The following is a 25116-nucleotide window of genomic DNA, read 5'->3' on the forward strand; positions in this document are numbered from 1 at the left end:
ATTAGTGGTCTTGGAAGACTTTGGGGGTTAATTTGTTGAACACACAAAGCATTAAATGATTTTCAAAGACTCTTGAAGTCTTTGAGAAGTGACTCCATTTTGCCTAGGAATGTGACAATAATTAGGGGATGGATTAGGCTATTTAGGAAGGGGTTAGAAGAATCTAGAAGGGGATTAGATTTTGCAAGTGGATTTGGTGGGTGAGGAAAAATAGGATTTTATTAAAATAAAAATTCATTTATTTCAATAAATGTGTGCAAGTTGCATTTGTAGGAAAATGCAAGTGGGGGGTGGATAATGATTTAAATAAATGTTAATTTATTTAAAAGAGAAAAAAGGGGGATTTAATTAAATAAATTGATTTTATTTATTTAATTGAACGGAATTTGATTTAATGAATTAATTAAAATAAATTGAATAATTTATTTAATTAATAGAAGAATGTTTGGAGATGAATTAATTAAATATTTATTTAATTAACTGATGGCTAGTGGATTTTTAATCAAATAAATACAAAATATTCATTTAATTAAAATGGACAGATTTGTGTGACTACATTTGCCCCTCTTTGAGACGGTGCGGTTTATCACGTCATTTCAAAGAAAGAAAAACTGGTGTGAAGAAATGCCCCATAAAATGTAAATTTAATGGGTGGTATGCCCCCTTGAGAGATGGGCCGAAATTTTTTGAAAAATCAGGCGATCTCTCGAAAAAGAATGAAAATTGGTAGGGTGTTAGAAGAGAAGAAGTTAGCCATACAGGTGAAAAATAGAAGAAATTGGAGATAAAATGGAGAAACATCAAGCCAGTGAGTACCCTTAGGTTATGCAGGAGATACAGTGAAAATGTGGTGGTTGTTCTTTCGAGTGATGCTATATAATTGATCAAAATTGGTTGAACAATCTGGTGCAATCGATTGAATTGCCCCCGTCACACCAAAGCATGATAGTTGATGCCAGTTGTTTGCTTGGACAAGATAAAGTCTGAGTAAGTGAATCAAAGTGACTTGATGAGACTTAGGCAATTGATGCAATTGCCCGATGAAGTCAAGGTATATGAAGCAAAAATACTCGTTGAGACTTAGACAATTGATGTAATTGTCCTTTAGATTGTGTTTGATTGGTTGATCAATTGATAGTGTGTGCGGGTGATGGATGGTTGTGGTTAATCATAGCAGCCCCGTTGAGACTAGGCCATTATGATAAATGCCTGATGTAGTCTAGGATTACCATGATCGATTACCTGTTGAGACCCAAAGATACTTGATCAAAGTATCTGTTGATAGTCTAGGTGTGTGTGAGTAGATGTATCTGTGTAGACAGAGTAACTTGCTTGATTGTGTGGATGAATGAGGATGGGAAACACAATCCCTCCTATTAGAGATGGATGGTGATGAACATGGCTTGATTGGGTTGATGGGAAATGATGAAGGGTATGTGATGTTGATTATCAAGATGGGGAGGGTTGGGGGGTTTCGATGTTCGAAGAAATGGAGGACCTATGACTCATTCCTATGGAAGAAGAGGAAAACAGAGTATGCATTATTATGACTATGTATGCATGATATGCAGCTATTATGAATGTATGGATGGTTGGAATGCAATGAAATGCAGTATATACAGATGAGATGGAATGACGATCCATAGTGCTCGATTTTCATAATTGAGCTTTAAAATGTTGGAAGAAAATACAAGCAACCTGACATAAAGATTCAAGATGACCAGAGTATTTCTTACATGGATTTGATATAGCAAGTTAATACAAGCAACTTGATATAATGGATCAAGTTGACCTGAGTATTTCTTGCGGAACAGACAAGGATTATCTTCATTCATGCATGACTTGGATTGTCCTCCTTGATCTTAGGCTAATCATATCCTGAGACAAGTGCATACCGTAGTAAGAAATAAAACCTTTATCCAATTTGGAGGGGGAGGAACCAAAGAATGAGCATTGTACCTGCAAATAAACAATATATACACAAAGAATAAAGAATAAGGATCCTTGGTAATGGTTCATGCTCATATGGTCGAGATATACGCTGTAGTCAGCAAGCCGTAATGATCTATGATTGCTTTTGACATAAGATCATGTAGCCTGGTGAACTTCCCACGTAGACACCATTAGTACATGCCCCAGAACTTCATCGGAAATAATGCGCTGAAGATACACAAACAATGCTAAAAGATCCCGATATAGATAAACAAATGATTGTACTCACAAATCAACCAAGTATTTGATAGCTTAACATAATTTTCTTGTCAAAGAAAATGTCATCTTGTCTTTGTTTTGGTAAGGAAGGATGCATCCTTGTTTAAAGACAGTTTTGATTGTTGATGTCGATTGTGTGGTCGATTGATAAATGGTCATCATGTGAGTATTGTGTTAATGTTGGTTTTCTATCTGTTCGGATGAATATGTACAAGGTGTTGCCATGTTTTTGTTTTGATTTTCGATGGTTTTTCGATGTTTTTGGATTTTGTGGAATAGTTTTGAATGTTTTTGGTATTTTATGAGACATTTTTGAATGTTTTTGGATTTTGTGAGACGTTTTGATTGTTTTTGGATTTTGTGAGACATTTTTAAATATTTTTGCTAATGAATCATTAATAATGTAGAATCCACTTCCATCAACTAGATTGATAGGTATTGCCCCCATGTGTAGACATGACTATGATAGAGTGGGATGCAAGACACATGAAGTACTTTCTCTTTGTTGCAGATCAAATAGCAAGCCATGGTTAGATGGATGGATGGATGTGTAGATGTATGAATGGGATCGCAACGAGCCTGAAAGATACTGGAGCCATAGTCTTTACAAGTGGCGCCTGTTTGCTAGGTTTTCACCATCGCACTTACCCAAGGTGCCACTGGAGTGGTTTGTTCACCGTTTGGATGCATGATTTTTCTTTACTTTTTTTGAATGTTTTTGTATTTCTTCAGGACATTTTCTGAATGTTTTTGGTATTTTCTGATATGCAGGGGAGCCTGATGCTCTGTACAACTTATGTGTAAAATCGTTTGAGGTGCATGTTGTTGATTGGATCTGCGAGCGGTTCTCCTTCTGATGTAGCCAACTGATATGCCCCAGACCCAAATACAGCAGTGACAACATATGGGCCCAGCCAGTTTGATTCAAACTTGCCCTAATGTTCTCTATTTGGTTGGTTACGAGGATTCTCTCGAAGAACAAGATCACCTACCTCAAATGTATGAGATCTAACTCGGTGATTGTAGCTTCTACTCATCTGTTGTTGATAGGCTTTGAGATGGTTTTATGCAGCTTGTCGCTTCTCATCTAGTAACTCTAAGTCCTGAAGACAGGATACTCTGTATGCTTCATCATCGATGAGATTGTGCAAGGAAACCCGTAGTGATGGTATCTCCACCTCAATAGGTAAGATAGCTTCGGCACCATAGACCAATGAATAAGGAGTTGCGCTTGTAGGGGTTCGAATGCTAGTTCGATATGCCCATAGTGCTGGATTCAATTGAACATGCCAATCACGACCGGCATCATTGACTGTCTTATTTAGGATCCTCAATATGTTTTTATTGGATGCTTCAGCCTGACCATTGCCTTGTGGGTAATAAGGAGTGGAAAAGCGATGTTGGATATGAAATTTCTCACAAAGTTCACAGACATCCTGATTTTTGAAAGGAAGACCATTATCTGTGATGATGGACATGGGCACACCATACCGGCAGATGATGTAATTGAGGATGAATGAGGCGATCTTCTTGTCGGTGACTTGGGTAAGTGGAACAGCTTCGATCCACTTTGTGAAATATTCGGTGGCGGTAATAATGAATTTATGGCCATTAGATGAAGATGGGTGAATCTTACCCACAAGGTCAAGGCCCCATTGACAGAAAGGCCATGGTGTTGTGATTGGTTGCAGTTCCTGGGCTGGTGCATGTATCAGGTCACCGTGAACTTGGCATTTCTTGCATTTTCTGACAAAGTAGTAGGAATCATTTTCCATAGATGGCCAATAATATCCAACTCGCATGAGTTTCTTGGCTAGTGACGGACCACTTGAGTGAGTCCTACAAATTCCTTCATGGACTTCTTCCAAAGCCTTTGTTATCTCACCTTGTTCCAGACATCGAAGGAGAGTACCATCAAGACCGCGTCGGTATAGGGTTTCGGCAATAATGGTATATCGAGCAATTTGGCGAATAAAGGTTTTACGTTGGTTATTTGATTGGTTGGGAGGAAGGGTGTGATCGCGGAGATAGGCGTAGAAATCACCATACCATGGGGATTCAGAACCAACAAGGCGACATATTATTTTAGATTCGGGGATATCATAAGTGGGAATCCAAAGCTGTTCTACCAAGAACTCGTAGCGTGTTGAATTCTGTGGAAGATCTAGGAGAGATGCGATAGTAGCCATAGCGTCAGCAGCTCGATTCTGATCTCTTGGTATCTGCTCAAAAGTGATAATAGTAAATGATGTCTTTAGATTGTCCACCATTTGCTTGTATGGCATGAGTTTATCATCCTTGGTCTGATATTCATCTATTGCTTGTCGAATGACCAGTTGTGAGTCGCAATATACTTGCATGTCTTGTAATTTCCATTGTACGGCTAGCCTAAGTCCTATGATCAAGGCCTCATACTCTGCTATGTTGTTTGTGCATGGAAATGTGAGCCTATAAGACTTCGGGATGCTGTCACCTTGAGGTGTGATAAACAGAATGCCTGCCTCCGAGTCGTGCCTAGTGTATGAACCATCAAAGTATAGTTTCCATGGTTGTGCTATTGTGATCATGAATATCTCTTCATCTGGAAAATTGGAAATGAGAGGATGATTGCCTATGAGTGGTGCATCGGCCAACTGATATGCAATGACCTGCCCTTTGATAGCTTTACGATCCACATACTCGATGTCAAATTCATTTAGAATCATCACCCATTTGGCCAAGCGACCTGTCAGTGTTGCTTGGCTGAGTAAATACTTGAGTGGATCAATCTTTGCAATGAGTTGTACCTTGTGTGTTAACAGATAGTGCCTTAGTTTAGTGGCTGCCAGGATTACTGCTAGGCAAGCTCGTTCAATAGGTGTGTAATTGAGTTCATAGCCTACCAGTGTGCGAGAGATGTAGTAAACAGCACACTCTTTTCCTTTCGTATTATGTTGTGCCAGTAGTACACCCAATGTTGTACTTGTTGCTGAGATATAAAGTAACAACGGTCTACTTGGATCTGGTGGCATCAGCAATGGTGGATTTATGAGATAGTCTTTAAGTGTCTGAAATGCTTGTTGGCATCTGGCATCCCACTGAAAGCGGATGTTCTTATGTAGCAGGTGTGTGAATGGGTGACACTTATCAGCCAATTGTGCAATGAATCTTCGGATGGATTGAAGTCGTCCTTGTAATGTCCTTAGCTGACTGATATTCTTTGGAGGTGGCATGTACATGATTGCCTTAACCTTTGTTGGGTCGACCTCAATACCTTTGCTTGAGATAATGTATCCTAGAAGCTTCCTGGAGGTCACTCCAAAGACACATTTCTTTGGGTTGAGTCGAACATGGTATTGTTCCAGTCTATCAAAGATTTTATCTAAGATGTGGAGATGTCCTTCTCTGGTAAGTGATTTTGTTAGTAAGTCATCCACATAATCTTCCATCATAGTATGCATCATGTCATGGAAAATGGTGGTCATTGCTCTTTGATAGGTCGCTCCGGCATTCTTTAGACCAAAAGGCATTACATTCCAGTAGTATGTGCCCCATGGACAGGTGAAGGTTGTCTTATGTTGATCTTCTGGTGCAATCTTTATCTAATTGTATCCTGAAAAGCCATCCATGAGTGAAAGCATGGCATGTCCTGCTGTCAAATCCACTATGATGTCGATATTTGGTAGGGGGAAGTCATCCTTAGGACATGCCTTATTCAGATCTCTGAAGTCAGTACAAATGCGGATGCCCCCTTTTGGTTTGCCGACAGGCACAATGTTGGAGATCCATTCTGCATAATCAATTGGCCTAATGAAACCAACATCTAGGAGTTTCTTGAGTTTTGTTTTGACTAGCACTGCAATCTGGGGATGCATCTTACAAAGCTTCTACTTGACAGGTTTGGCTCCTTCTGCTACGGTGAGGTGATGCATGACTAAATTAGGATCAAGCCCGGGCATGTCTGCATATGACCATGCAAAGTTGATCTGACGTTGTTGAAAGAACTCTATAAATTTAGGTTGTTCCTCTGAAGTGAGAAGAGATGCCAGATGTATGATATGAGGATTTTCAGAAGTCCCCAAATTGTATTCTTTGGTTTCCTCGATGAGAACCGTTGATCGTTCCTGTTGTACATTAGCAGGGAGAATGTCAAACCCTTCATCCTCGGGCGCCTCAAAGAGGTTTTCACCGTTGGATACGCTCTTTCTTTTTACTTTTGTGGGATCAAACAGTGCCACAATGTGGTTTTCACTGGAAGATCCATGTTTTATTGTTATATTTTTGCAGGTGAAAGGTTTGGCATTCACCCCGAAGTATGCTGCGCTATTAAGTTCAATGGCGAATCCAGCTTTGTGATCCCCGCTTGGTATATTATCCCTTAATTCCAAAAAGTCAATGATGGCCTCATCGTTTTGGAAGAAGTCAAGGCATGGGGGATTTGGTTGGTTCCATTCGATGAGTTCAGGGTGAATAATGGGCATGACTTCATCGATTAGGTTAAGTGTGTTAGATGTATCAGTGAGGGTTAATACGTTATGGTGAAGGTCGTTGATGGTACTCTCCCTGTCAGAATCAGGCATAGGATGAGACGTAGGGTCTGTGGAAGATGTCTCCAGCTCAGGAACCCAAGTGGTCTTTATCTGTGCTTCTCCATAAACAGGGATGTCTTTGCGTGGTGGAGGTGGTGATGTGTCTTCCTCATCTAAAGTATTAAGCTGTACCGAATCAAATTCCCACTCATGTGAGTCAGTCTCTGAGTCACTTTCCAGCATCCGATTACTATACCATACTGGGACGTCTTTTGCGTTAAACACCGTAAGTGTGATTGATTGATGTACCTTTGTAGTGATTGGTGTTGTAGGAAGTTTGATGGGGATAAAGGAATCTGATATGGGGAGTAGTGCTAATATTGACTCAGTGGCTTCTGCTAGAACTACTGGTGGCATAGATGCTGCTGCGGGTTCTGATACAGTTGCTACTACTAATGGTACTATTGATGGGATTGTTGTTGTGGATGGGATTACTAGCTTGCTTGGTGGGATGATTGGTATTGTAGATGGTGGTATTGGGGTTGTGAGCCTCGATGGGGCAGTTGGGATGGTGCTTGAGGCTACTTTAATGATAAAAGGTGTCCTTTTTGCAATAGGCTGACATTATGGTTTGCTGGGTTTTCTTTTGAATCTGAGTTTGGGAAAGATTTCTTTCTCAAAGCCTAGGCCTATATTACCTTTGGGCTTTAATTCTGGCAACAGAGGTTCATGTCGTCCTTGTTTACAATATCCCAAAGCACTCTGACCATCATATCCCATTCATTGCATAATGAGGAGACCTTTACCATACTGATCGGTAGGAAGTTTAACTTGCGGTATATCAGTGGTGATGGGATCTTTGTAGATCCATTCCGCTAGGTCCTCATCTTGGGTTTCTTCCTCTTGACTCTTTCCAAGGATGAAAGGCGTCAAAGCACATGCTGATGTGATCAGTGATTGCTGGAGTACCTACTATGGTTTACCATGTGTTATAGGGGAAGTGGGCATCTGTCCTACACAAAAGAGTTGACTCAAGTTGTATTCCCCAGGACCTTCCTCTGCTACTTTCATCTTAAGCTTTTCTTGCTTGGGTATAGTGGTGTTTGAACTGGCAAGAGAAGTGGGACTTATATATGATGTGGAGGAAATGGCTTCTCTATTATTAGGAACAGTAATCTCTAGTTGATGGCTGATATTATGGCAAAATGCAAAGGGATTTGCATCGCCCAAGATTGTGATCTCTACACCGTTATGTGGGAACTTGATACATTGATGGTAGGTAGATGGAACAGCTTGCATGGCATGTATCCAAGGTCTCCCTAACAATAGATTGTATGGTAGAGGAAGGTCTAGAACCTGACAGATAATGTGCTTTACCACAGGGCCCACTCGGATTGGCAGTACCACGGCTCCTTTGGATGAACGCTCTGCATCGTCATAGGCTTTGATTGTGATCTTCTTACGAGGATCCACTGATTCTATGGCATATCCCAATGCTATGACCAACTGTAGGGTACAAATATTCAGGCCTGCTCCATTATCGATCAAGACTCGCTTGATCCTATGTTGATTAATAAATCCTTCAATGTGGATTGAGGCGTTATGAGGTTGCTGGAAGGAAGAGTTGTCACTTTCGGAAAAAATGAGACAAGGTGATGACATTAGACTTCCAACCATGGCTTGAAATTGATCTGTATTCAGGTTTGCAGGGACTGACGCCTCTTGGAGTGCTTGATCCAAGATAGTTTTATGAGATGGTGATAGACTCAAAATCTCTAAAATGGATATAAGCGCAAGCGTTTTGTCTAATTATTCCACAAGATTGTACTGCTTTGGGATGGAGGTGGTACCTTGTGGAGCTGCTTTGATGGTGACTTTGCCACGACGTGTAACAACATTGCAATTTGAGTTGGGATTTTTGAAGGTTATATTTGCAACTTGTTCATTGGCATCATACAGATGATTTACAATGTAATTATATGCAACCTGTGTATAATCAGTGGTATCAGTACCTCACCTAGAAGTGGAAGGACCCTTTTGATCTTGTGATGGAAGTGGATTTTTGAACATCAGATGATCATTATTGGTTGTTTTTGGGTCATGTCCTTCAATTTCAATTTCTCCTCGGTCTATAAGATCCTGGATGAGATCTTTCAATCGGTGACAATTACTTGTCTTGTGTCCTCTTCCTTGATGGAATTCACAGTGTTCAGTATCTCTCCACCATGTCGGTTTGACCTAAGGCTCATAGTTCGATAGTTTAGGTAGAGTGACCAAATTTTGAGAAATGAGTTGTCGCAAGACAGTTTTAATGGGTTCCCCTAAGGGAGTGTATGTGCGTTTCTGTTTTTGCTAACGAGGTCTTGGTTCATCGTGAGATGTGATGTGACCTTGATTGGAAGGAACATTTGTTTTATTCTAAGGTGGAGGATTTTGTCCTGCAAACCGAACCACAGGTTGTGCATTTTGGACAGTCCGAGCATCCACAACCCCATCGTTGACAATATTCTTGTTTTTGTTCCAGAAGCTTGGTTTATCACTATTGAAGCGTGGGCGAGGACCATCTTTTGGTTCATTAAAGATTTTGATGATTCCTTTCTTGATGAGTGCCCGTTCACATTTCAAACCCTTGGTGATCATATCATTAAAAGAGTCTATGTCTTTGACATCCAGGTGAAATTCCATTTCTTCGTTTAAGTTGGAAATGAATATTTCCACTAGTTCTCATTCAGGTAACTGAAGAGAACGTCTGCAAGACATTTGGCACCATCATTGCAGGAATACTGAGAATAGTTCACCTGGTTTTCGTTTGGTGTTGCACAGATCAGCCATGGTGATGTCGCGTTCAATGTTATGAGAGTAATGAGTGAGGAATTTTTGGATGAGTTCCTCAAATGTTCGAATGCCACCCGGTAGTCGGGAAAACCATGATGTGGTTGTTCCTCCCAAGCTTTGGGGAAAAAGGCGCATTAGGTATGTGTCTTCATATGCCACTTCAAGACAAGCAGAATGAAATTCTTTGACATGATCACGGGGATCTCCCTTTCCTCTATATTTTTCAAATTTGGGTGTTTCGAACCCGCATGGAAAGGGTGGCATATAAAGATTCCTATCAAAAGGATAGGGACAGATGTCATTGAGTGAGAATTGGTTAGTCTTGACACCACTACGAAGTTGTTGGGCAAGATTCTCGACTTGTTGCCGCAACATCTCCATTTCATTTAGAGGAGGAGGTGGTGGGTTACCTCGAGGAATGTTATATCTGATGGGATCTCTACCTCTTTCCTCTTCATGGCGACTTTGTCTTTCTGATGCTTGTCTTAATTAGGCAAGATCAAAGTCAGAGGGGAGTTTTTCTCCTTCTTGAGCAAGTTTTAAGAAGTGAGCATCCGCATTGCTCCTAAGTATTTCGTCAAAAAGTATGTTGAAGAGAGGGTTATGCTGGGCCGTTTCTATTGTTGCAGGAGTAGGAGTACTTGGGTTGTCATCATTTGCATTTCCTCCAAGTGCTTCTTGAAATTCATTGAGATTTTCTTCTTCTTCTTCCTCAATTTTTATTTCTCGTTGTTGTGACTGTGATCGGGTTTGAGCCATTTTGCTTGCAAGTTTTTTTTTGAATTTGATTGAAGATGATGATGATGAGTTGTTGATGAAATGAAAGATTGATGGTTGGTGATTTGTGTCGTATGTAGATCTCTAGCACTTTAAGGTAGATGTAACCAAAATTTCTTCTTTGAATTGCTTGCTTGTTTGATAAGTTTGGATGTGATAAGGTGTAGAGAAATCTGAGATGTGTTATAGATTTAACTACCTAGTAATGAGAGGATTCACTCATGAGCTAGTTTTAACCTGCATAGATGTGTCTCTTAGGATGAGCTTATCCTAGATGTAGAAACAATCTAAAAAGTGATGTGATGTGTTTGATTCAAGCAATATCTAAAAGAGAATTTTGGGACAAGAACCTCTTAATGTTTTGAGAGTTGGAACAGATTGATGATGATGAAGTGATGTAAGATGATGGATAAAAATGTTTTCAACTTCAATAAAAACATTGTGTCACAAATGGGACAAACTCTATCTCTTCTCTTTCGGGTGTTGGTGGTATTTCTCGAGCAGTGTTGTATGTGATACAGACGTTTGGGAAAAAGTTGGGATTAATCTTTCCTCCTTGGTTTTTGTGATAACTCAGAGCTCTATATTGCATAAAAGCTTTGCGGTTCAATGATTCTGAATCAAATTCGTTTGTTTTGCCTTGAAGGTAGAGACACATGCGATGCAAAAAGACTCTATGTGAGACAAAGATTTGTCTATTTATATAGAAGAACTTCCTTCTTTTGATCAAAGCCTTTGAGCTTAATGGTCTTCTTTTCAAGTTGATATTCTAATGACGCTTCTTCTTTTGCAAGATGTGAAGAATGGTCATAAAATTTGACTCTTTGTTGTTTGCACTTTGTTTTTGATATTTTGGTTGTTTTGAGAAATGTTTGGTTGGATGAATACTTTGTTTTTGGAAGTGATTTTCTGATTTTTCTTTGACAAGAAAACAAAGCAAGCACACAAACACAAGAATGTTGCCTAAAAAGGCACAAATGAGTATGGGTCTAGATCAACCCAATCCTTGGACTTCTTATGGCCCTTTCTTTAGATGTATTTTAAGGTGTATTTCCAAAGCCTGAAGTCGGCTCAATTTGTACTAGGTCTTTAAAACGAACACACTTCAAACATTTTTTATCCCTAAGGTCAAATGGCCAGTTGTGATAAATTTAGCCCACATCTTGATATTTCTTCGACTTTGGTACTACATACCTTATGAATCCCATCGTGGCAGGTAAGGATGTGATATACTAAGTCTTGCGTGAGCATAACGAATAGATGATCCCTATGATGGGGGAGTCACCACTTTTATCAAGCCACAAGTGACTTTTCAAAAAGCTATGTTTCTACTCAAGGAAATATGTATGGTGAGTATCTTGGGAGCAAAACCATCTATGCTCTTGCACTAAATTATATCGCAAATATCCTCAATCAATAGAACGGGTGGGCTACTACTTAAAGGTGTTTAGTCATGTTCGATGTTTTTGGACATAAGTTCATTTTGCAGTGACTCACTTAAGAGCCTTGTAACTGGTGGTGGGGCCCATTTGTCCTTTCGGCCAGTTACACTGTAGGAACAGCTATACCCAAGGCTACAGCTTTCGCTCTCACTTGATTTCTATAGCGGCTCGAAGGATTTACCGCTCGAGGTCGTTCCCAAGAGTATCGTTCCCTTGGCAGGCCTCTCTTAAAAAGATAAAATGTGAGTGTTACTAACACTTTTCTCTTGCACCTAGGACCACGAAAGCCAAGGGAGAGGATAGTGTGTGTTAGAGGTAGGACCACTCGACTGACTTTTTGCACAAGTGTGCCAAGCATGAAAGACACTTGTTCTTTTTAATCCATCATTGCAATGTGATCTAATTATTTGGAGATGTTGCTCCAACAGTCATGGTGTTCTTTTTAACTTCAAAAGAAATGTGTTTTGTAATCTAGAATTCGGAAATCCTGGTCAACTTAATGAAAGCACGTTTGCTTGAAGTAAAATTTGTTTGCAAAATCAAAACAAGTGGATTGTTCTTTTTACTTCCCCAAAAATTGAAGTGTGGATTGTGATTTTTAAGTTTTGATGCAAGAAAGAAAATTTGTCTTGTTGATTTTAAGCACCAAAACAAAATGTATCCCTAACTTGCAATGAAAGCAAAATTTGAAGTTGTTGTTCTTTTTACCTTGCAATAAAGAAAGATGAATTTTCTTTTAAGCACCAAAAACAAGTTTGAGGTTCATTTTATGCACTCCAAAATAAAATGTGAGGTTTATTTTAACTTGTGCAAGAAGGAAAAATGGATTCTTTTTAACCAACTTTTGTTGAAAGAAAGTAAAAAAAAGAGACTTTAAGACATCTAAACTAACTCCTTCCCCTGCACAAAAAGATTAGAACTTGCATAAAAGACAATTCATTAGAAAAATCCGCATGTTTTGGTGGGCTTCTACAAGCCTAAAATTTTTGGTTTTTGGTTACAAGGAATTTTCGTACAACTCTCTATTACAATAGCGCTAGTCTGTGTTTGAACAGAAGTGCTATTTAACACAAAAGTGCTGAAAGAACAGGAATGACAGAGAGGCAAAAGCGCTAAAAGTTTATCAATAACGCCAGAAGAACGACCAATGCGCTAAAACGGTTTCAAAAGTGCTGAAATTTGGACAATAGCACTATTGTAAGAACAATAGCGCTAAAAACATGGGTGTCGGTAGCGCTAGAACGTGTTCAATAGCGCCAAAGCGCAACCTGTGTGACACTTTCAACAGTCAGACATGTTAGTTTGCCAAAAACAATGATATTTTGGTGTTCGATTCACATCGGGTTCACCAAACGATGCCCTCCTAAATGGACAAGGTTAGTCAATGATAAACAACACAAAAGACACAAGAAAATCGTTAGTGTTAGTCAATCAAAAACTAATCTAAAAAGACATACCAAGAGAGACACTAAAAACATGCTAATATATCTAACTAAAGAAACAAAGATAATGAGACATCTCCAAATGCCTCTTAGCATGGTCTTAGCTCCTTCTCCCTTGTTCCTCTCCTCTCCAAGTTCCAAAATAGTGTAGCTCTCAGCAGTTTTTTGCACTATGGATGCTTATGGAGGATTGAGATTGTAGTATTGTGCTCCAAATGTGAAATGAAAAGCTAATACTATGCTATTGATACTAAAAATGATTTATTTTATCCAAAATGACAATACATGAGTTTGCTATGCTAAATGCTCTCTTAAAATGTCTATAGCTTAAATGCATACAAGTTTTCAGGATCTGAATTATGAAGAAATGAGCTCTATTTATAGGAAAAATGGAGCAATGGATGGTTGAGATTGAGTAATCTCAACAAGGGTCAAGATTGAATGATTTCAAATCCATGTGAGGGGTTTCAACCCAATCCCATGATGACAAGTGTCAATGTGAGATAGGTTGAGAGGAGAGGGAATAAGCATTAAATGCTTGACATGACCTTGGGAGTTAAAGTCAAGGTTGGTTGAATGAATAAACTCTTTATTTAAAGAATAAAGCTTTTATCCAATGGATAAACTCTTGTGCAAATGTGAAATGGATGAATATGGTCAAAACAATAAATGTTTGGGGAGACAAGTTTGAAATAACCATAAATGGTTATGTAAGAGCCATAAATGGTCATGTAAGAGCCATTAGTGGTCTTGGAAGACTTTGGGGGTTAATTTGTTGAACACACAAAGCATTAAATGATTTTCAAAGACTTTTGAAGTCTTTGAGAAGTGACTCCATTTTGCTTAGGAATGTGACAATAATTAGGGGATGGATTAGGCTATTTAGGAAGGGGTTAGAAGAATCTAGAAGGGGATTAGATTTTGCAAGTGGATTTGGTGGGTGAGGAAAAATAGGATTTTATTAAAATAGAAATTCATTTATTTCAATAAATGTGTGCAAGTTGTATTTGTAGGAAAATGCAAGTGGGGGGTGGATAATGATTTAAATAAATGTTAATTTATTTAAAAGAAGAAAAAGGGGGATTTAATTAAATAAATTGATTTTATTTATTTAATTGAATGGAATTTGATTTAATGAATTAATTAAAATAAATTGAATAATTTATTTAATTAATAGAAGAATGTTTGGAGATGAATTAATTAAATATTTATTTAATTAACTGATGGCTAGTGGATTTTTAATCAAATAAATACAAAATATTCATTTAATTAAAATGGACAGATTTGTGTGACTACAGATATTGATTAGGTCGGATGTGTTGGTGACAAAAGAAGTACAAGTGGTGGAGCATTTTTATTGAGAGCCAAATTGGTCTCTTAGTTGAGTAAGAAAAAAGATTCAGTATCATTATCTACTACAAGGGCAGAATACATTGTAGTAGCATCTTGTTACACTCAAGTCACGTAGATGAAACGAACTTTAAAAGGTATCAAGGTAATGTATGATGAATCAATTCTTATTTTTTGTGATAATACATGTGTTATTAACAATTCAAAGAATCCAATTATGCATTCAAAGACTAAACATATTGCAATCCGATATCATTTCTAAGAGAGAAGGTTGTTAAGAAAGAAGTCGGGTTGGATTACGTACCTACTAAAGAACAGATTACATATATCTCTACTAAGGCATTGGCAAAGAATACCTTTGAATATTTTTGACATAAGTTGGGGGTCATTTCCCCTCCCTTTTAAAACTAGACGCGTTCAAAGAGTGCATCCGTCCAGGGAGAGCTCTAGAGTTCATCTCTTGCTCCTAGATTGATGCAATGGCTTCTCTCAGGGGGAGAAATGAGTATTACAAGTATTAGTACTAATTTGTTAGGGAGGGAGAGAGTTTAGCAAAGTACCCTTTGTCCTTAATGTTAAAGAAGGAGAGATACACATTTGAGAGAGAGATCAGTTGCTAGTTCAGTGCTCTTTGTTGTTGGTGGTGTTTCCATCAATGACAAAAGGGGAATTGTTGAAAACTTGAATTGCTATTGATGTCAACCTATCTTGTGATGTCATTGATATCATTATGCATTGCATGTTTTCTAAAAGTGAGTATTCTAGTATTGTTGTGTGGTCTGATAAAGATGTTGAGATGTTTCTGAAAGGTTGGTGTAGTGGAAGCTTCAATATGTTGGAAACAATATTTATGCAGGAACGAGCCTTTACGTCTCAGTGGAATAATATGTGTAGAAACTTTGAATATAATATTTATGTTCTATGTATATTGCACTATTAAGTTTACAGGTCCTTCGTTGCTCAGACGGTAGAGGTGGTTGTTCTTGTTTCTAACAATGGCTATCTATCAAAATTGGTCTGTAAAATTATTGGTGGCTTCTGGATATGTGGATTCAAGTGTTGCAGTTTGGAGCACTTGTTCATTTGGTTTGTGCTATATTCCAGTTTAGTTTTTGAGTGTTATGTTGACTAGCAAGTGAAGTTATGTTGTTTTGTATTTGTCATGCTCATTTGTGTTGTATTTAGGCTAGTTCGATTAGCTTATCTTACTTGGATCATATTCTTTAGGTCCAAGTTTGCTTTGGAGAATGATTTTGGTTAGTGTTTTTGGTCTCACTGTGGTGTGTGTAGATTTGATTTGCTTTATGTAATTTACTTTGGAGGATAGTTTTTTGGGTCGATTAGTTAACATGCTTTAATGTTTATCTACATGTTTCATTTCATGTCAAATTTGGAGGATGTGCTAGCATGTGTGGTTCATTGAAATCAACTTAGATGGATGTGTTGTGATGTTTTTGGGTCCCCTCTATCTCTTGGAGTGGACTACATTTGATATTTTTAGTCTGGGTGGCCTAATTCATGTAACAATGTATATTTTGTCTGTAGTCCACCTAGTCAAGGGTTTTAATGATTAATCTTGTATTTAAAGGAGTGTGGATGTGTGGGAATTGATGTGCAATGGATGTGAATGATTTCCAAATATATTTGGTGTTTGAGATGTGTGAAAGTCAATTGTGAAGAGATTTGATAAAATCTTCAATGCGACAATGTTCTGAGATAGTAGTTGAAGTTGGATGTGTTTGCCTTGATATTGGTTGCTTGACACAATGGTTCAAAGACAATTTCATGATTAGGAGATCTTTTTTATTTTGATTCAATTATTCCTTTCTCTATCAGAAGACAACGAGTCTCTTGACAACCTTTTTTATCTTGCCCTAAGATAGTGTGTCTCACTCTTGCAAGTCATTTGTATCTGTCCCTAAGGTTGTGCACCTTAAATTCTGCAAGTCCTCTCAAGAGTAGTGAGTTCTAGAGGTATCATTGTAATAAATTATATTCATATTGTGAGTGTGATTCTCACCATGGTTTTTCCCTGCTTAGGGTTTTCCATGTAAATCTAGTGTTCATGTGTTTGTTGTGCTTTGTGTTTTCATGATTTATTACTGTTGTGATTATATAGTTGTGGTTTGAAGTTTAAAGATTAGAAATTAAGTATTTTGAGGTATGGACTAATTCCCACCCCCCCTCTCAGTCCTGTGCTGAGTTCAACACCAAGCACAAAATTGTTCCCTCTAGGGTCTCTCCTAAGACTAAGGCATAAAACTTATAGAGCTACAACCCCAAAAAATGGTGAAAAGATCGTCCCTCAAGACAAAGAGTACCACCATGCTAATCTAGAGCATACTTAATTCTAGGAATAGTTCTTACTTCCTCTCCCAAAATTTCATTATAGCAAGGAGTCCTTACATCATCCGCTTCTCCTGAGATAATTAAGACCGGCACAAAGGTACTCAAAGGCATGAAAATGAAGAATTTACCTCTCATAAATTGGAGCACCCACACTACAGAGGCTCAACAACCCCCAAATCTTCAAGAGGAATGCCACACAACTGCCAACTAATCAAATGCATAGGAGAAAACAAGATTTCTCTCCTACCAAATGCTCAACCATAGCCGAATTGGTGCTATTTGACCCAATCTTGATTATGGTTTCATAATCAACGAGATGTTAAATAATATCTCACTAGCGTCAATGTCCTACACTCTCAACTTCAACCAAACTCATGGTACTCAATTCCACTCATTAGAGTTGCATCCTCTTCCAACCTTAGGCTAGGGATGACTGAAACAACTAAGGGAACTTCTCCAACTCACACCCTCTTCCAAAAGGGAGTCTAACAAAGATATATACGTATAGATATAGTAGGTATATATATATAATCATTAGGTGTTGAAGCACAACTAAGGGCACTTCCTATCCCTACACTATGTCAACCATACAAGTAGTTGGAGAATCTGTATCTAAAATGACACAATGCATACCTACAAGCAACAAAACAAAAGGGTTGTTAGTGCATTAAGCACCTCTACAATTCACTCCATGACTACCAAACACACGAAATAAAATAAGCATCACAAGTGGATTACATTACACTAAGCCATCCACTATCAATCAAGATCAAACACAAAGATTACACGCGATTCTACTATTACCAACACAAGCTTATGGAAGAATACAACAAGCACATTGAGATAATCCAATCCTACATCTTTAATAATCCATCACAAGGCAAGAGTTCATAGAAGAATTACCATAATCACATCATGACATCCGATACACACCTCATTCAAATTCCAACATAGGCATCCATGTTTCACCATGACTAGTTGTGATCATCATCCATAATGAAAGTTGTATTAATTTATAGCACATGTTAGTCAACAAGCAAGAATCAAAATAGACAGACAATGATACACATGATACCATTACAAATAAAGCAATAGCAACACAAACAATAAAGTTAATGCTATAACAACAAAAGTAATAATTTAGTAATGATATATAACAATAAAATTAATGTTGTGACCTCCTTTGTTCCTAAGGCCCCTGCCCCAACTTCCCCTGTTTTGTAGCCTCGATCTACTACTGTTGAACCTTCTTTTGGTGTTGTTTCATAGCAGCCTATTGTTGTTCAGTAGCAAGCTCTTGTTGTTTTACTATAGCACTATGTTGACACTACTGATTATAACTTTGCAGGGTCCCTCCCGATTGATGTCTCTTTTGATGGTCCCGATGGCAGTATCACATGGACAATGGTTTCTCGTAGGAAGAAGGGGAAGTCTTCTCCCCTCCCCCAAACCCCCCTATGTATTGGTTCAAGTGTCTCTCCCCTTCCTTGATTGGGGTTTTGGGTGTTTTCCGGTTTGACAGGTTTTTCTTTGGCTTGTCTAACTCTGTTTTGTTTCTTACTGCCTTCAGGCTGTTGTTTTAAAAGTCAAACATCTTGTGTTTTGGTGTCGCTAATGTGTTGTTGATAGTCTTTGACTATGTTAAGGGTTAACACTGCTTTACTAATAAAAAACAATAGAGATTTTTAGTCAAATTAGATTGTGGGCCCTGTCCAGGATTACATGCTATTAGTTGCCTTTGGAGGCACTTTGAAAGTTCTTTTTCTCAACCTAGGCATATTGGAAATGGAGCTTATTTAGTAAATTTGGTGATAGCTTTTCTTTGTCTTATCTTTTCACATAATTGGAAGTTCTATATTTTTGACCCTATGGGTCCCTTTTAATTGTAATACCTTTCTTTTTAATTTATTATGGGGTTTGCCTCTTTACTTAAAAAAAATGGAGTATCGAAAGCTTTAGTAAAGTGCTCTAACAATGATGCCCATGAACTTTAATATAAAGACAAATACCCTCTTCAAACTTTTGTTAGATATTATATAGTTTAAAATATTGCGGTATGTGTATATGCAACTATGAAAGCATAGACAAGGCACATGGACCATTTGACATAATACCTCAAAGAGATCTCATCTCATAGAATGCAATGATGGGCGTAAAGCCAAAATTCATGGCCTAAGCCAACATTTTACTCAGATCAATAAGTCCTTTGTTGGGTTAAATCTGTTGTAGAAATTATTATATAGATGTTAGTAATGATCAACTTGGAAAGTATGCTTGAAAAACATTTTAAAAAGAATGGATAGTTAAAAATTTAAAGGGTATCGCCCAAACCCCTTCTCTCAAATCTTAATACAAACAACTATGAATTCAAGATGCATGAAATAATGCAAAAATTTGCAAGCCTAGATCCAACCTTTTTCATTTAAACTTATCCACAAAGTTGCATAAAACATCAATAAACCTGATTTTACAATGTTTGCAGCCTAGAAGGCTGATGAATATAACAGAAATCAAAAATAAAATCTGATCTACAACAGCAAATAACAACAATAGTGAGTTACAAAGTTTTTCCTCCTTGAAATGGTCTTCTTTCTCATGAAATCTTACTCCTCCAATCTGCAAACCCTCAATAATCAGCCTCTATCATCAATAATGGAATGGACGAAGCTTCTTGCTATTGCAATCCTTCATGGTAACCATCAAACAAGAGGGTTTAAACCTCCAATATCCATGCCCAAAACTTGTCCTTCACGGTAACCATCAAACAAGAGGTTTTAAACCTCCATCATCCATGCCCAAAACTTGCAAATTCAAACTTCTAGCAAAATAACCCACTAAATTGCCAAATCAATAATGCATCCAAGCTCTCTCCAAGCCCAAATTTTGGCCCCCGTCAAAAATCCATGACCAAAAACATGAAAAAGCCATCAAACCCCATCATTTCATGCATTTAATATCCCAAAATGGTATTTTCTATTTTTCTTTGTAATATGCCAAAAATGGTAGATTATCTTGCTTTCCCACTCCTTACAGATAGGGCATGAATTGGAAAAAGTTTGAAAACACAACATGGGCTCCCCAAATTTGAATACCGGCACTTTAGGAGCACTTAATGGGCTATCATGAAGCATTAAAGCCCAGAAACCCATGCCAAGTTTGCCAGTTTTGAATGTCAAACTTCAAATTTGCCTCCTTGACTATCTCCCTCTTCATAGGCCAAAATATTTTATTGGAGACTGATAACGGAAACTACCAAAACATTAGAATGGACCTACAATTACCACCTTTTTTCTTGTTTTTTCTTTATGAATCTGTTGTTGAGACATTTGTCTATTTTGTGATCTACATTTCTATTCCTCGACAACAAATAGTTTATTTCTCTTAGTTGTAGTGGCACAAGGTAAGTCGTCCATTATCTAAGAGAAGTGGGTCGTTCGAGCCCCTATAGCTTGGACTAGGCCAACTAGACTATGAGGGGAGGACCTATGAAGTATAGCATATTGCGTAAAAGGGAATCCCTTGTAAATGCCACTCTCCATTTAGTTGTCATTAATTAAAATGACATTATTTATATTCCAACAAATGGTAATTTTGTGTAGAATCAAATCTATTTGCCTAACCTTTCATTACTTATTCCATTCACCATATATACACATCGCCATGCATTCACACGTATCCATACATGCACACACTCAAATGTATTCATCCTAATTATGAATTAATTACACCCATTCATTCACCTATCCCCTTGCTTTCTAATATCCATTGGATTTGATCATTTATATGCCCTAAAATTTATGTGAACATAGAGGAAACCGCATAGATGTTGATCTAACCCCTTAAATCTTAAATAGCAAAATTTAAATTTAAATTTCTCCTTCCCATACCTTTCCCACCTGAGCCCACTTACAAGACGGGGAATTTATTGCCATGTCCTATTTTAAGACTTTCAATTGCAGTTATTTTCATCATTGAATAGTTTTTATTAACATTCACTTGAAATTCATAAAAAATTGCATCTCTAGAGCATTTGCACAAATAGTATATTATTGTCTTCAGTATTTACATAGTTGGATGTTTGACCTGGGTTAACACGTCACCTTGCAACTTATTAGCCATCCTTCTAATGTAGTTTTCTTTACCACAAGTCTAAAATATCAAACGAGGCAGAGCAGGTAGAGGCAAATTAGGCACATCCAAAAGTGGAAGCATACAAATTACTTGAACATTTCCTAACAGAGACATTTTTACAAGCATCGATCTAACTTGGATCCACAACCTCTACCCTCCACAATGTAAGCAAATTCTCTGATCTCGAGGCAATATGCAATAACAGATTATACTTTTCATAATCCATGGCATAAAAAATTTAGCACCTATTAAACCCTATATTCTTCATTTGGGCCTCAAGCTAAGTAATCTTATATTCTCCGAATTTAGTTTCCTAAAATAATGCATAATTGTCAATTATTACTCCCATACTTATAATTAACCATGAGTAAAGTTATTTCCCTTCACAAAGATGCATACATTATAAAGTACAAATTACAACACTGATAAAGATTAAAATTTGTGAGCTTGCTCTTTGGAGTAGGATGTACTCATAACGGATGCATGGTCTAAATTGTGTAGTTGCCTGCTGATATCCTAGCTTTGCTTGGTTTCTGCTAACTTGTTAGTATACTTTCAATGCCTTTCGAATTACTTTGGCATGCTCTATTCTTTTGCTTATAATCTGTTTTACAAAATGCATCAAATGTTCGATGTACTGCAGTTCTTACTTATCCACCTCGTCAAAAGAAATAATGTATTTTAGTTCCTCTGAATAAAACTCAAAAACGTTTTAAAAAGATGCGCTCCTGTTGGCAACAACACAAAATCAATCCATAAAACTTGTTGAAGCTGGCAGTATAAAAAGACCTCAGAAAGATATGGGTTGTATAGAGTTGTCATTGTTATTCAGAATCACACGTATATTTCTAATTGCTTCGGAAACTCTACATCCTATATCCTGTTCTTTGGTTTCTTGGACCTGGCCCCCTTAACAAGAAGAGCCTCCTCATTAAGGGGTCCTACATGTTAAGATAAAGACACTGTAATCTATTTGATCTAGTTGTACTATATACCCAGTCCATTCAATTTCATATAAACATCTGAAAAAAATGAAACAAAGGGTGCACAATAGAATTCCAGTTTAATGAATGCATTAAGTTTTTTACTCATTCAGGCGTTCTCTGTGTTAAAGCAGCACTTTTTGCCAGTTCATTATCTAAACAGTGAAAAAAATTGCAGGAATATCAATTCATTTATACAGTAATTCAGGAAATTAATTCCTATCGGCTATCAACATAAAATGTTTCTTTCTGGAAAATTGAGTTTATGAATAATAGATACCTAGTTCAATCATGATTTACCAAAAATCACTCAAAAGACGGCCATTCATCAAATCAACACTCACAGCAAGCTCATTAAACATCACTTTACTTCATTCCAACTCTAATGGGTATCTCATGTAAATGCAATTTGAAAAAGATAAAAGATCTTTTGAATATCTGAAATTAACAGTTAATTTGACAGCCTTTTTATTGAATAGGATTGCTGCAGGCTAAACTTTCAAAGTAGATTTCAATGAACACCACCTTTCAATGAACACCTACAAGCAACAGCCAATTTAACAAATCTTGTTTATTGAATAAGATTGCTGCAGGCTGAACTTTCAGAGTGGATTTCATAAACGCCACCTTTCAATGTCAAGATGATTCTACCAAAAAAGGTTTGCAGAGAAAAATAAATGATATTTTGGGATGTACACTCTTGAGGCCATTGTAAAATGATTACATATGTTACAGGCTTTAATTATGATTTTGAAAAGGAGGGTATGATGAACCAATTACTACAGAAGATGAACAATTAAGTATTTTTAAGGTGCAACTCCAAAAAAGACGAACCTTCTTGTGGCATCCAAATTGAATACCAATTTCATTCTGCCCACATTCAATCATATGATGAAGATGTGTATCCCATAATGAACTATGCCCACTTGTAATACTGAAAGAACCTTGCTTCCATCCTGAATGAACATTGCAATATACATCAGATACTCAATTTCTAATTGCTTGTTCTTCAGATTCTTTTCTGCACGTTGTCAGTAAACAATGTAGCTCCCATCTTCTTCTCATTCTGGGCAATGTTGTTTGCTTATCCCAATTGTGTTTCATAGTTGTATGATCATTGCTCTTTTACTACACATCCTGCACGATAAAACTGCCAGAGACTTCTCCAGGCAAAGTTAATTAGAGACAACTGCTTTCAGACTCCCGTAGAAATTAACTTGACTTCCAAAACTAAATCACCCTTGTGTTGTATGAACCACAGGAACTACACTTGTGGTACAACCAGTGAAATGGTGCCACTCCTTTCTTTTCACAATCATTACAAAGGATATCCTGCAGTGGTTTATGAAAATTTTCATAAAATGGCACCGAATAGAATAGATGCATAGATAACATAAACCCTAAAATCAGAAAACAAAGAGAATAATATGATGACAAAATTACCTGTGTACGCCCTCGGTATTCCTCTGGAAGCTCTTCTGCAGACAATAGAGCATCAAGCATTCCAAAATACACCTACAAGTAAAACTTAACCTATCAGCTGTCTTATAGTCTTAATGCGTATCAAAGTTAACATCTCAACTAGCAAGGCAAAATTAAATATCAAAATGACATGAATTCACCAGGACACCCCGGTTTGTTGATCAAGCTACATATATCAAAACTTTTATCTCACTTTTGAAATAAGGAGAAGCTACGGTTTTCATGAACACCAGTAGATACATAGTTGTATTTTAACATCAACATTTGAAACCTTGATAATGAAAACCAAGAATGTTTTTTAATTTCACCAGACTTGGAGAATGGGAACTCTTATCATCATACTAGTGTATGGGCAATGCAGAAGGGTAGAAAGCACTTGTTGCAAAAAGCAGAATCAGAAAACAAAACATATAGGAATGCTCCATCAACATATACAATAGGTTTGACAAATTTAAAGTTTGTATAAATAAGCTCTGATATTGCTCTCATTAGGGAGTTGAAGCCAATTAAAGATGGTATCTCCTACTAAAAAATCAGAGTCCGGTTTACTAAGTCCTAGATAAAATCCAATTCCAACCAAATATTTGGGTTCATCACTTGTATGAGAAGTACTCAGCAAACTTTTTAAAGGAAATATGTCATTTCAAAATTTCTTAAATTTCATGAGGCAGTCTCAAAATACCACATGAAAATTTTTCATTTAATGATACAAATGAAGGCTCCACTACTGAATGAAGTGTGGCAGGTAAATGTGTCTGCTCTTTCAGGAGTTAAATAAACAGAGAGGTTCTTACAAATACATCTCAGCTGTAAAAAAGGAGCCTTGTCTGGATTATCAGGTTTTAAAATAGATTCTATACTGACCAAATATCTGGACTCACCACTTGTATGAAAAGTATACAGAATAGCAAACTGATTGCATCTAAAAATAAAATGAAAACAAAATTCAATAAGTGGACTAATCATTCATTAATTCCATTAGGTAGAATATGCAATTGATTATATTAGTTTTCCAGGCAATTATAGTTAACATTTTTCACAGTCGTCTTTGCAATCCACTATTTGAATGTAGCTGATCCTTATCCAGCATAACTTTTTATAAATAAGTTTCGTCATCCCAGTATACTTTATTTTCATGGAGCAAAGCAATTAGACTTATAAAAAATTCTCATTGAATATTACAATTCCAAATGAAGGCACCTGTAACAAGTAAGTGTAATTAGTAAAGAGGTCTGCTCTTTTAAGTGTAACTCAAGCTAAAATTGTCAGATTGCAAATTGCATACCTTAAATTTTTTCCAGTACAAGTGTCCTTGTTTTAGTGTGCATTCCTGTGGCCTGTTTTAGGGATCATTTAAGCCAAGTCCTGGCCTCTGCCTTCGCTATTTTGCCAATTTCTACATCATTGTCTATTCTTTGTTGCTGATACCATGCTGTCTGAGTTTTGGGTACTTCCTACATTACTGGTCAGCAGCCTGTAGCCCAGGTTTGGATCCTGATCCAGTCCACTTACAGGTCCATCCCAAGTGAACCTAGAGCGAATTTGGCAGGGTACCCATACCCAGCTGACAGATTCAGGATTTTTAAAATATTTTTTGGATTTTTTT

At 37.3% G+C, this 25116-nt stretch overlaps 1 protein-coding gene across 2 annotated transcripts in view; it reads right to left on the reverse strand.

The window, feature by feature from the left end:
* Nucleotides 1-22472: 22472 nt before the first annotated feature.
* The window catches only part of LOC131071339 (zinc finger protein BRUTUS), a 60206-nt gene continuing 57562 nt past the window's right edge, over nt 22473-25116 (reverse strand). For both annotated transcript variants that reach the window (XM_058007128.2, XM_058007129.2), the window contains 2 exons: nt 23472-23543; nt 22473-23360 (listed from right to left, as the gene is read on the reverse strand). In XM_058007128.2, the coding sequence (XP_057863111.2) occupies nt 23259-23360; nt 23472-23543 (174 nt within the window). In that variant the 3' untranslated portion in view covers nt 22473-23258. The remainder of the gene's footprint in view (nt 23361-23471; nt 23544-25116) is intronic.

The sequence above is a fragment of the Cryptomeria japonica genome, chromosome 2 (assembly GCF_030272615.1).
Source record: "Cryptomeria japonica chromosome 2, Sugi_1.0, whole genome shotgun sequence".
Lineage (NCBI taxonomy): Eukaryota > Viridiplantae > Streptophyta > Pinopsida > Cupressales > Cupressaceae > Cryptomeria > Cryptomeria japonica.